This window comes from Solanum stenotomum, chromosome 8, assembly GCF_019186545.1.
Source record: "Solanum stenotomum isolate F172 chromosome 8, ASM1918654v1, whole genome shotgun sequence".
Classification (NCBI taxonomy): Eukaryota; Viridiplantae; Streptophyta; class Magnoliopsida; order Solanales; family Solanaceae; genus Solanum; species Solanum stenotomum.
The window spans coordinates 56,713,430-56,726,947 of record NC_064289.1 but is presented as its reverse complement, the minus strand read 5'-3'; the positions used below and the strand labels follow the sequence as shown (position 1 = coordinate 56,726,947).

General features: G+C 32.3%; 2 protein-coding genes and 1 pseudogene across 3 annotated transcripts in view; 2 read left to right on the top strand and 1 right to left on the bottom strand.

Annotated features, from left to right (window-relative positions):
* The window catches only part of LOC125872870 (vacuolar protein sorting-associated protein 2 homolog 3-like), a 377,001-nt pseudogene that overhangs the window by 111,382 nt on the left and 252,101 nt on the right, over positions 1-13,518 (bottom strand).
* Positions 1-13,518, top strand: part of LOC125872850 (receptor-like protein Cf-9 homolog) — a 345,297-nt gene that overhangs the window by 139,542 nt on the left and 192,237 nt on the right. Inside the window, exon 1 of one of the 2 annotated variants that reach the window (XM_049553648.1) lies at positions 7,734-9,897. The exons of the other annotated variant lie outside the window; for it this stretch is intronic. Within the exon in view, the coding sequence (XP_049409605.1) occupies positions 7,734-9,897 (2,164 nt within the window). Of the gene's footprint in view, positions 1-7,733; positions 9,898-13,518 lie in introns of those variants that run through there. 2 annotated transcript variants of the gene reach the window in all.
* LOC125872846 (receptor-like protein Cf-9 homolog) overlaps positions 1-13,518 on the top strand; it is a 315,600-nt gene that overhangs the window by 119,278 nt on the left and 182,804 nt on the right. The window lies entirely within an intron of this gene.

Genomic DNA, 13,518 nt, shown 5'->3' with positions numbered 1-13,518 from the left:
GAACTATACAACACAAAAATTCCATATTGCATGTCCAAACAAAACTTCAATTTCATCTCATGATTCCATATCATGATACCATATCGCATGACCAAACGGGCCCTAAAAGTGGTCATGATTAATGTGCGATAACAAACCTATTTTGGTCACTTTGATTAAGTCCTTGGCTGATTAGACCTCTAACACAAAACAACCCAAAATTTGACTTGAGAATGACAAAAAAAAATTGTCTAATAGCAGACAAATTAGCAAATTTGGAGAAAACGCGTTTCCTGTTGATGTGATATCATGTGAAGAACCATAAGTAAAGGTAGTGTGATATATATGAAAAGTTATACAAGCTCTAAAATCTCAAAAAAATAAAGCGTATCTCATGAACACACACTATGCACTTTCAAGAACAGTCATCAGAAACAAGATTTGGACATACCTCTGATTGTAAAGCAGAAATTTATTGGCTTTAAGACGTAGAATTGTTGGCTATAGTCCATTACTTTAAAGATGAAAAAGAGAACCTGACATGTCTCTGTATTAATATGTAATAACAAAACTATTATGGCCACTTTGACTAAGTCATAGGCTGAAGGAGAATTGTTGGCTTTTCATTTTTTTTAAAAGGTTGAAAATAATTCCACACCATCATTATCTAATGAAAATATAGCTTGAATTGATTAAGTGATTTTATACGTGAAATGACAATAATTAAGTAATTCTTATGTAACAAAACAAAAAAAGTGACTTTTCGAATAGTTGAGTGATTATGTGAAAAATCAACTCTTGACATCTACTACATGAATTAGAGATAATGTAACCAAGAGTTTTATAGATCTAAAATTGAAAATTATTGGATATGATTCACTACTTTAGAGATAAGAATTAATAATCAGACATGTTTGTATCATACATTAAAAGTGATCATGACCGATGTCTCATAACAAAACTATTTTGGCCTCTTTGACTAAGTCCTTGGCTGACGGAGAATTGTTGGCTTTTCATTTTTTAAAAGAGCTTGAAAATAATTCCACACCATCATTATCTACCGAAATTATAACTTGAATTGATGAAGTGACTTTTTAAGTTAAATGACAACAATTAAATAATTTTTCTGTTACAAAACAAAGAAAAGTGAATTTCTGAATAGTTGAGTGATTATGTGAAAAATCAACTCTAGACATCTACTACATGAATTAGAGATAATGTAACCAAGAGTTTTATAGATCTAAAACTGAAAATTATTGGATATGATCCACTACTTTAGAGATAAGAATTGATAACCAGACATGTTTGTATCATACGTTAAAAGTGGTCATGTCATGACCGATGTCAAATAACAAAACTATTTTGGCCACTTTGACTAAGTCCTTGCCCGAAACAACTCAAAATTTGACTTGAGAACGACTATATTTTCTCTGATAGCAGCCAAATTTGCAAAATTTGAAGAAAACGTGTTTCTTGTTGATCTTTAATTTATTTTGTTTTTCTTCTTGGGACTAGAGAAATGTGTTTAATTATTCTTTGCGGAAACAATCTTATGTAGCTTACTCCCTCTATGCATTGTTTGAATCTTCAAGAGCCATCCTTTAATTTTTATCGAAAATTCAAGCATGCAATCTTTAAATTTTTAAAATAAAATTTATATATTTAAAAACTACAAAAAAAATACTATAAGTCATAATAATTGATCCACATAGTTTAATTTTCACCATAACTTCATGCATGAAGTCTTTAAAAAATTTAAAATAAAATTTATACATTTTGAAACTATAGAAAAAGTACTATAAGTCAATAATTTATCCGCAAACCATCTTCAGAGTGATCGCGTGTGAAGTGAAAGAATTGGAGTTTTAATTATCCAAAAACCATCTTCGGAGGTTGAGATATCTTAATCTATCACTAATAAAAAACTATTAATATCCAGTTTTCTTCAAGGGTCATTACCTATTCCGACAAATTCCACAAGATACTTCATCATATCAAAAAATAATCTCAGTGAAGAAATTCTTTTATTTGGAAAATCGATTTGAGAGTCATTGAAATTTAATTTTATCAAAATATTCGAGCATAAAAAATTTGAAACTCTTGGAGGTCTCATAAAAATAAAATACCCTTTGCAACACGATTTATTTGGCAGATTGAAAAATCACCTAATTTTTACACATTTCATTGACAGATTGACCACTTACCATAAAATTACACTCACTTTTCGAAACCATAAGTCTCAGTTATTTGTGAATAATCTGTGTTTCAAATTGAGACAACGATAGTTCAAGTAGGGAAAATAAATAACTTATTATTCGAATGTAAAACTCGCAAAAAAGGTGATATTCAAATATAATTTGAATATATCATTTAAATTGATTGAATGACTTTATACGGAAAAATGATAATAATTGAGTGACTTTTCTGTCACAAAACAAAGAACAAAAAAACAGACTTTTTGAATAATGATGATAATATGAGAAGTCAATACTTGACACCTGCTATATAAATTCTCTGTAGTCAAATTAAAGATAATGTAATCTAGAAATTTATTGGCTTAAGACGTAGAATTGTTGGATATAGTCCATTACTTTAAAGATGAAAATGAGAACCAAACATGTCTGTATTAATATGTAATAACAAAACTATTTTGGCCACTTTGACTAAGTCATTGGATGACGGAGAATTGTGTTGGGTTATGAAGGTGATTAGGGCGTCATGCAGAAGCTTACAATTGCATATCATATGGGGATAAATTAGACAATACATAAAACTATACTAAAAGAAACATATTATTATATGATATAACCAATTGGCCTACATAATTAAAAACTAATCAAAACATAGAAAAACTGTAGAAAGAAAATCTCCCCATAAACAAAACTCTCTAAACGACTACATTGTGGATGTTATTGTGTTAGAAGGAACAAACCTATATTTATAGAGTCCTAAGACTTTTCCTACTAGAAAAGAACTAGCTATTCCAAAACCTTTTCCTAAAAGGAAAGAATAAACCAAATATGAAAGAATATTATATTTTCCTTTCAAGAAAAGTAAAAACATTTATGGTAATGTTATGTCTTTTCTTTTAGGAAAAAATAAACTTCAAATAAGGTAAGAAAATCAGGGCAAAACCCTAACAAATTGTGGGCTTTTCATTTTTTAAAAGAGCTTGAAAATAATTCCACACCATCATTATCTAACAAAAATATAACTTGAATTAATTAAGTGACTTTATACGTGAAATGACAATAATTAAGTAATTTTAATGTAACAAACCAAAGAAAAGTGACTTTCCGAATAGTTGAGTGATTATGTGAAAAATCAACTCTTGACATCTACTACATGACTTAGAGATAATGTAGCCTAGAGTTTTATTGATCTAAAACTGAAAATTATTGGATATAATCCACTACTTTAGAGATAAGAATTGAGAACCAGATATGTTTGTATCATACGTTAAAAGTGGTCATGACCGATGTCTAATAACAAAACTATTTTGGCCACTCTGACCAAGTCCTTGATTGAAACAACTCAAAATTTGACTTGAGAATGACCATATTTTCTCTGATAGCAACCAAATTTACAAATTTGATCATCAATTTATTTTAATTTTCTTCTTGGGACCACAGAAATGTATTTAATTATTCTTTGCAGAAAAAATCTTATGTAGCTTACTCCCTCTATCTCAATTTATAATGCATTGTTTGAATTTTCAAGAGCCATCCTTTAATTTTTATCGTAAATTCAAGCATACAGTCTTTAAATTTTTAAAATAAAATTTATATATTTAAAAACTACATAAAAAATACTACAAGTCATAATAATTGATCCACAAATCATCTTCTAAGTGACCGCGTTTAAAGTGATGAATTAGAGTTTTTAATATTCAAAACCATCCTCGGAGGTTGACATAGCTTAATCTATCACTAATAAAACACTATTAAGAAATTCCTTTTATATATTTGTAAACTCGATTTGAGAGTCATTAAAATTTAATTTTATCAAAAGATTCAAGCATGAGAAAGCCTTTGCAATATGACTTTATTAGGCAGATTGAAAAATCACCTAATTTTTACACATTTCATTCAAATTGAGATGACGATAATTCAAGTAGGGAAAATACATAACTTATTATTCGAATGTAAAACTCGCAAAAAAAAGTGATATTCACATATATTTTTGACCATTATCTCATAATTTTCTTTATTCATTTTTCAAAAGTTCCACATCATGAGACATCAACATCTAGCAGATCCCAACAAAATAAAACACCCTTCTCAACACGGCTAAGACAGATTGAAAAATGACAACTTTTTCTAAAAGACAAAAAAAACAACCCAAATTTGTAACAAAGACACTACGTACGAATCATGGTAACGTCTAAGACTGAGAATTGTTGGATATGATCCACTATTGTCCAGATAAGAATTGAGAACCAGACATGTCTGTATCATACATTAAAAGTGGTCATGACCAATGTCTGATAACAAAACTATTTTGGCCACTTTTGACTAAGTCCTTGACTGAAACAACTCAAAATTTGACTTGAGAATGACCACATTTTCTCTGATAGCTGCCAAATTTGCAAATTTGAAAAAAACATGTTTCCTGTTGATTTGCAATTTATTTTGTTTTTCTTCTTGGAACTAGAGAAATGTGTTTAATTATTCTTTGCGAAAACAATCTTACGAAACTTTCTCCCTCTATCTCAATTTATAATGTATAGTTTGAATTTTCAAGAGCCAAATCCTTTAATTTTTATCGTAAATTCAGGCATGAAGTCTTTAAATTGTTAAAATAAAATTTATATATTTAAAAACTACGTAAAAAGTACCATAAGTCATAATAATTAATCTACAAACCATCTTCTAAGTGGTCGCGTTTAAAGGGAAAGAATTAAATTTTTTAATATTCACAAGCCATCCTCAAAGGTTGAGATATCTTAATCTATCTCTAATAAAACACTACTAATTTGCGATCCAATTTTCTTCAAAGGCCATTACCTATTCTAACAAATTCCACAAGATACTTCATATCATAAAATAATCTGAGCGAAGAAATTCCTTTTATATAATTGTAAAATCGATTTGAGTCATTGAAATTTAATTTTATCAAAATATTCGAGCATGAGAAATTTGAAACTTTTGGAGGTCTCATAAAAATAAAATACCCTTTGCAATACGACTTTATTAGGCGGATTGAAAAATCACCTAATTTTTACACATTTCATTGACAGATATGCCACTTACTATAAAATTACGTTCACACCTTGAAATCCATAAATCTCAGTTGTTTGTGAATAATTTGTGTTTCAAATTGAAACGATGATAGTTCAAGTAGGAAAAATAAATAACTTATTATTCGAATGTAAAACTCAAAAAAAAATGATATTCTATATCTACTATATTAGAAGAGCCAGTGGAAATGTTGGTATCAACATGCCTGCTTGGCATTTTGAAGGGTATTTTAGTTATTTAAGTTTCAATTGACCAATTGTCTCGGCGGAAAGTTCTATTTCTTATAGATGTTTTGTTATATTTTGTCTGTGTAGACGTTTTTGCCATTATGATTAGTGTATATTAAAGTGATGATGAAAAAGCTACCCTTCGTGTGGGCCCAACCTCACAATTTGCTTGCCACTTCTTTCCTCAACATATATTATCATTTCTTTCCTTTATATTTTTCAACTTACCATTATTTATTTATCTAAACATTGTTTAGTTATATGTATTATTTATTAACATTAACGTATGGACATTATATTTTAAAAAAATTTAGCGATAATTAATTAGCGGTAATAGCTTGATTGTCGCTAAACATGTACTTTTAATGACAATTNACGTATGGACATTATATTTTAAAAAAATTTAGCGATAATTAATTAGCGGTAATAGCTTAATTGTCGCTAAACATGTACTTTTAATAACAATTAGCTCTCTTTGTAAGTGTCCCTAAAGCCTATAGCAAAATTGAATCTAATGACAATTAACTAATGTCGGTAAATGCTTTAGCACTCTTTGTTAATGTTTATATTTATTGCCGCTAAAAATTGTTTTTGTTATATTGGGAAGAAATTAAATTTTTGTTTGGTTATTATCATTTTATAACGTAAGATTTATATTGATACTTAATGTACTTACTAGATTTATTAGCAATTTTTTTTAAACGTAACTTGCAACATTAAATTAAATCCATATTTATTAGTATAATCTTACATTTGAATTGTGAATTTGACTTTTTAGTTTTATAAGACAAATTACATTAATTACATAATTAAACATTCGTATTTAGTTCAAGTTATTTTAAGGTTGTCAGTAGTTTAGGAATGAAACTAATAATTCGCGTCGAATTTACGAGTGTCTTTAATACTTTTCTCTAAAAAAAGTGTCTGATATAGTCTAAAATTAAATTAATATATACAAGTATTCAAATTCCTATAGAGTGTAACATAAAATTTCAATAAGAAAAAATAATATTGGATTTAATAGTATGAAAAAATAAAATTGGATTTAATAGATATAAAATGAAAATATTATATTGGGAAAATGCATAAGTACCCCCAACATATGCCCGAAATCCCAGAGACACACTTATACTATAGTAAGGTCCTATTACCCGCCCGAACTTATTTTATAAATAATTTTCTATCCCTTTTCTGCCTACGTGGCACTATCAACCAGATAGCTTGAAAAAATTGTCAACACGCAATAGGCCCAGAAGATAGTGCCACGTAGGCCGAAAAGGGGTAGAAAATTATTTATAAAATAAGTTTGGGGGGGGGGGGGGGGGGGGTAATAGGACCTTAATATAGTATAAATGTCTGAAATTTCGGGCATAGGTTGGGGGGAGGGGGTACTTATGCATTTTCCCCATTATATTATGAACAACAGTAGTAGTCGAAATATAAATAAATTTCATGCCTATTAAAAAATAATAATTGACATGACTATTTTATTGTTCTATCCATATTAACTACGTAATGTTTAATATTAAATCTTGAAAAATGAGTTGGAGAATAAATAATTAATGCTAACGTTAGTAATGAAAAATAATAATTTTCTTTTCTTGATGTATTAAAAGTGACAAATAAAAATAAAAATCTATTTTTAAAATAATGAAAGTGTAAAAATGAACGAGGAGAGTATATCATAATTGAAATTGTTAGGCCGTGCGCAGCACGGGCGTTCTTCATCTAGTTCAAATATAGTTTTGACCATATATTATCTCTTAATTTTCTTTTCTCTTTCATTTATTTGGCTATTCATTTTTCAAAAGTTCCACATCATCATACATCAATATCTAGCAGCTCCAATAAAAATATAAACACCCTTCTCAACACGGCTAAGACATATTGAAAAATGACAACATTTTCTCAAAGACAAACAAAATAACCCAAATTTGCAACAAAGAAATGACGAATCATCGTAACGTCTAAGACTGAGAATTGTTGGATATGGTCCACTACTGTAGAGATGAGAATTGAGAACCAGACATGTCTGTATCATACACTAAGAGTGGTCACAATCAATTTGTGATAAAAAAACTATTTTGGCCACTTTGACTAAGTCCTTGGCTGAATTAGACTTCTAACACAAAACAATCTAAAATTTGACAAGAGAATGACAACATTTTTTTCTCCGATAGCAGCCAAATTAGCAAATTTGGAAAAAACGCGTTTCCTGTTGGTCTTTAATTAGTATAAGTTACATACAATATCAAATCCTATGAATCAGAAACAATAAACTCAAAATATGATGATGGTTTCTAGCAAAACATTCTCTTCGCTTCAGTTTTTCACTCTTTTGTACCTCTTTACAGTTACTTTTGCTTCCACTGATGAAGCAACTGCCCTCTTGAAATGGAAAGCAACTTTCAAGAACCAGAATAATTCCTTATTGGCTTCATGGACGCCAAGAACTAACGCATGCAGGGACTGGTATGGAGTTATATGCTTCAATGGTCGGGTAAACGAGTTGAATATTATAAATGCTAGTGTCATTGGTACACTCTATGCTTTTCTGTTTTCGTCTCTCCCTTTTCTTGAGAATATTAATCTTAGCATGAACAATTTCTCTGGCACCATTCCACCTGAGATTGGTAATCTCACTAATCTTGTCTACCTTGACTTGAACTTCAATCAGATTTCAGGAACAATCCCACCACAAATCGGTTCACTAGCCAAGTTTCAGATCCTCCGTATAGTTGACAACCATTTAAATGGCTCTATTCCTGAAGAAATAGGTTCCCTAAGGTCTCTTACTAAGCTATCTTTGGGTAGGAACTTTCTTACTGGTTCCATTCCAGCTTCATTGGGGAATTTGAGCAACTTGTCTTTTTTGCTTCTTTATGAAAATCAACTTTCTGGCTCTATTCCTGAAGAAATAGGCTACCTAAGGTCTCTAAATGTCCTACATTTGGGTAATAACTCTCTTAATGGCTCTATTCCTGCATCATTGGGGAATTTGAGCAACTTGTCTGGTTTTTATCTTTATAATAATCAGCTTTCTGGCTCTATTCCTGAAGAAATAGGCTACCTAAGGTCTCTAAATGTCCTACATTTGGGTAATAACTCTCTTAATGGCTCTATTCCTGCATCATTGGGGAATTTGAGCAACTTGTCTGGTTTGTATCTTTATAATAATCAACTTTCCCGCTCTATTCCTGCTTCATTGGGGAATCTGAACAACTTGTCTAGTTTGTCTCTTTTTAATAATCAGCTCTCTGGCTCTATTCCTGAAGAAATAGGTTACTTGAGTTCTCTTACTAATCTATATTTGGGTAATAACTCTCTTAATGGATCTATTTCTGCTTCATTTGGCAATTTAAGAAATCTGAAAAATATGACTCTCAATGATAACAATATCACTGAGGAGATTCCTTCATCAGTGTGCAATCTGACATCACTGGAAGTGTTGTTTATGTCGAGAAACAACTTGACAGGAAAAGTTCCACAATGTTTGGGTAATATCAGCGGCCTCAAGGTTTTGGTGATGTCACATAATAATCTCAGTGGAGAGATCCCTTCATCTATTTCCAATTTAACATCACTACAAATTCTAGATTTGGGCAGAAACAATCTGGAGGGAGCAATTCCACAATGTTTTGGCAATATTAGTACCCTCCAGGTTTTTGATATGCAGAATAACAAACTTTCTGGGAGCCTTCCAACAAATTTTAGCATTGGAAGTTCACTTGTAAGTCTCAACTTGCATGGCAATGAACTAGAGGGTGAAATCCCTCGGTCTTTGGCCAATTGCAAAAAGCTGGAAGTTCTTAACCTAGGAGATAATCATCTCAAGGACACATTCCCCATGTGGTTGGGAACTTTGCCAGAGCTGAGAGTTTTAAGATTGACATCGAATAAATTGCATGGACCCATAAGATCTTCAGGTGCTGAAATCATGTTTCCTGATCTTCGAATCATGGATCTCTCTTACAATGCCTTCTCAAAAGACTTACCAAAGAGTCTGTTTCAACATTTGAAAGGCATGAGGGTAATGAATCAAACAATGAAGGTACCAAGTTATGAAGGAGGTGGAGCTTACGAAGACTCAATAGTTGTTGTATCAAAGGGATTGAAGCTTGAAGTTGTGAGAATTTTGTCTTTGTACACAGTTATCGATCTTTCAAACAACAAATTTGAAGGACATATTCCTAGTGTTCTAGGAGTTCTCATAGCTCTTCGGGTATTGAATATGTCTCATAATGGATTGAAAGGTCATATACCACCATCACTTGGAAATTTATCTGTAGTGGAATCATTGGACCTTTCGTTTAACCGCCTTTCGGGAGAGATACCACAACAACTTGCTTCTCTTACGTCTCTTGAATTCTTAAATCTCTCTCACAATTATCTCCAAGGATGCATCCCTCAAGGACCTCAATTTCTTACCTTTGAGAGCAATTCATATGAAGGTAATGATGGATTACGTGGATTCCCCGTTTCAAAAAGGTGTGGCAATGATCCTGTGTCAGAGAAAAACTATACAGTGTCTGCGCTAGAAGATCAAGAAAGAAATTCTGAATTTTTCAATGATTTTTGCAAAGCAGCTCTGATGGGCTATGGCAGTGGACTATGTATTGGCTTATCCATAATATATTTCTTGATCTCAACTGGAAATCTAAGATGGCTTGCAAGAATCATTGAAGAACTGGAACACAAAATTATCATGCGAAGGAGAAAGAAGCAGCGAGGTCAAGGGAATTACAGAGGATGAAATAATCGCTTCCAGACAAGTTACCAATAAAGAAGGATTTGATTTCAGAACTTCAGGTATTCAAGCTAAGCTCTACACTAATATTTTTAAGTTTATTCTAACAACTAATATATTAGGTTTTATGCTTTTTGTTATCAACAAATACTTATTAACGCTTGATACGAATTGCAAGTAATCAGTTGGAAGCTGTGATAACAAACGCTAAAAAATTATAGTTGTGTGACTCACTTTCTTATTTTTTCAGATTTTCAGGTGCCAAGAATAAGAAGATGTTGGCGTAATGGATTTGGTTCTTGCTATGTTGCAGCTTATGATGTTGGATTTGATTTTTAGTTTTATAAGTTTTTCTTAACTAGGGAAAATGTAATATTATGAATTTTGATGATATACAATAAATGTTGTGTGTATTGAATGATGTGTATGCATTTCTCGGATCAATAATACTCACCTCAAAGAATCTTAGAGAGCTGAATGAATGGAGGAAGATATTTAGCGCACGATAGAAGAGATAGACAAAACAAAGAAGAATACGTAACAACCTTGGGCGTAACTGGTTAACTCACACCCAAGCTAGTTATTATGGTGGGAGAGGCCAAGTTTTAATTTTTTGTGATAAGGTTGTTGTGGAAACAGTGAGGTAGCATACAATACACCCTTGTGGTCCGGCCCTTCGCTTAGCCTTTTACTATACAAACAGGCTTACTAAAAGTAAAATGTTTTTTTCATTTTCATTCATCAATGATATTCCTTGTTGTGCTCGTAGCACTTTGAAACTTTCCTTTGCCAATTGCAATAATGTTAAGTTTGAAACATTTGACTGTTCTATTTCCAGATACAAGGGGGTATACTAGAGAGATCAAAGTGGGATAATCTATAGGAAACAGCACTGGCAAGACAGAATCTTGTAAAATGACCCTAAAAAACATGGAAGTTTCGTATAATCTATTCGAGGTAGCTGATAATTCACAGGATGCACTTAATAGTTCAACCAACTCTGGAACAAATGCTGCACAAACTGGCTCATTACCATGACTATGGTGTTCTCACGCAACAACAGGTTGCCAATATGACTCAATCGCAACAGCAGTTACAGCACGAAGCGTTGATGATGCAGCAGCAAATGGCTATTGTGCCTCTGCAACATCAAACTGCTTCTATGACTCAACATAATGAAGGAGGGATTCAAGAACAGGAAGCACAAAATCAAGAAGATATAGCTAGAGTTTTTAATATCCGCGGAGGTTGAGATATCCTAATCTATCTCTAATGAAAAGCTATTAATTTGCGTTCCAGTTTTCTTCAAGGGTCATTACCTATTCCAACAAATTCCACAAGATACTTCATCATATCAAAAATAATCTCAGTGAAGAAATTCTTTTATTTGCAAAATCGATCTCTGAGACATTGAAATTTAATTTTATAAAGATGAGACGTGGGCTATTCTACTCAAGCCTTCCTTTCTACCAAACAATCTGAAGAAATCTGTTATGAGAAGTAAATGTGAAATAAACTATCTTAGTTTTTAATAATCTCAGTGGAGAACTCCCTTCATCTATTTCCAATTTAACATCACTGCGAATACTAGATTTGGGCAGAAACAATCTGGGGGGAGCAATTCCACAATCTTTTGGCAATATTAGTAGCCTCCAGGTTTTTGATATGTAGAATAACAAACTTTCTGGGACTCTTCCAACAAATTTTAGCATTGGAAGTTCACTTATAAGTCTCAACTTGCATGGCAATAAACTAGAGGGGAGAATCCCTCAGTCGTTGTCCAATTGCAAAAACTTGCAAGTTCTTGATCTAGGAGATAATCACTTCAATGACACTTTTCCCATGTGGTTGGGAGCTTTGACAGAGCTGAGAGTTTTAAGATTGACATCGAATAAATTGCATGGACCCATAAGATCTTCAGGGACTTGATCTTAGGCATATTTATATGCCTAAGTTGTCAATATTAGCCCATGAATTGATTAGATTGAAGAATGATCTTTAGTTACTAATTTGATTTTTGGTATAACTTGTGATGATGGTGCACTAACATACATGATTAGTTGTTTTAGGAGAACTCGAAGGAATTGGAGTTGGAACAAAGAAAGAAGGAGCAAAGATGTGCAAGAAAATGGCCAAGGCAAAAAAACCACCAGTGGCTGGCGCACTGGTTGGCGCGACACGCCACTGGTGGAACGTCAGAGAGGATTGTGTGGCGTGCTGAGAGGCACGACGCGCCAAGGAGGAAACATCAGAGTCAAGTGTGAGGCGCGACACGTCCCTCTTTTGCCGACTTTTCCAAGTTTTAAACATTAATTAGGATTCCTAATTTTAGTAGGATTTGTTCCCAACTTTTCCTACTATTATAAATAGATCCTTAGGGCTCCATAATAGGGGGGACGTTTTGATTTAGTGTGCAAGAGCAAGAATTCAAGTTTGTAATAGGTTTTAATCCTTTAACTCTTCTATTTTCCAGAAATTGCATGAACTATTATATTTTCTTGTTTTCTAATAGCATGAGTGGATAAACGCCCTAGTTCTGGGGATGTAGCTATGAATTGATTGTTGAATATTTGAGGTTGTTGAATTAATTTTCGGTTGTCAATACAAGTTACTTCTATATTCTTGTTTTAGTATTTTATGCTTGCGCACCATAAGATAAATCTATTGTCTAATCTTAAAATCGGGAGAGGAGAGATTAGATAGACCAGAGAATATAGAGAGCTCGGTCCACCCATTAAATTGAGGTGATTTAGTGTTCAGGAGTGACGCCCAGACGAACACCTTGCTTGGTTACGAAATAGGATGAAATATAAATGCTCGCCAGTTAGTCTATTTATCCCCACTCAACGATGTAGTTAGATAGCTAACTGGGGTAGACGACGAGAGGCGTATAACCCGGATCACATCATCAACCCTATAAACCAGTAACTTGACAACTAAAGTTAGTTCTAAGCCAATAACATGATACATAATATTCAGTATATGCTGCAGCCTTGGAATTTCTTTTAACTTGCTTGAAACATCATATTAAAGTCGTTCACAATTAGTACTTTCAATTAGTGCATAATTAGTAGTAATTAACAATCAATCATCAACTCTTGAAAAGGTTACTATTACTTTTATTTGTAGAATTAAGTGTTAAATATAAATTGATCATAAGTCCCTTGGGAACGATAACTCGTTTCTTAAAGAATCTATATTACTTGCGCAACCACGTACACTTGCGTGTATACTGGGGAGCAACAAGTTTTTGGCGCCGCTGTCGGGGACTTATAAATTGATTTATATTCAATCTTCTTAAGTCTACAATTAGATTATTTAGATA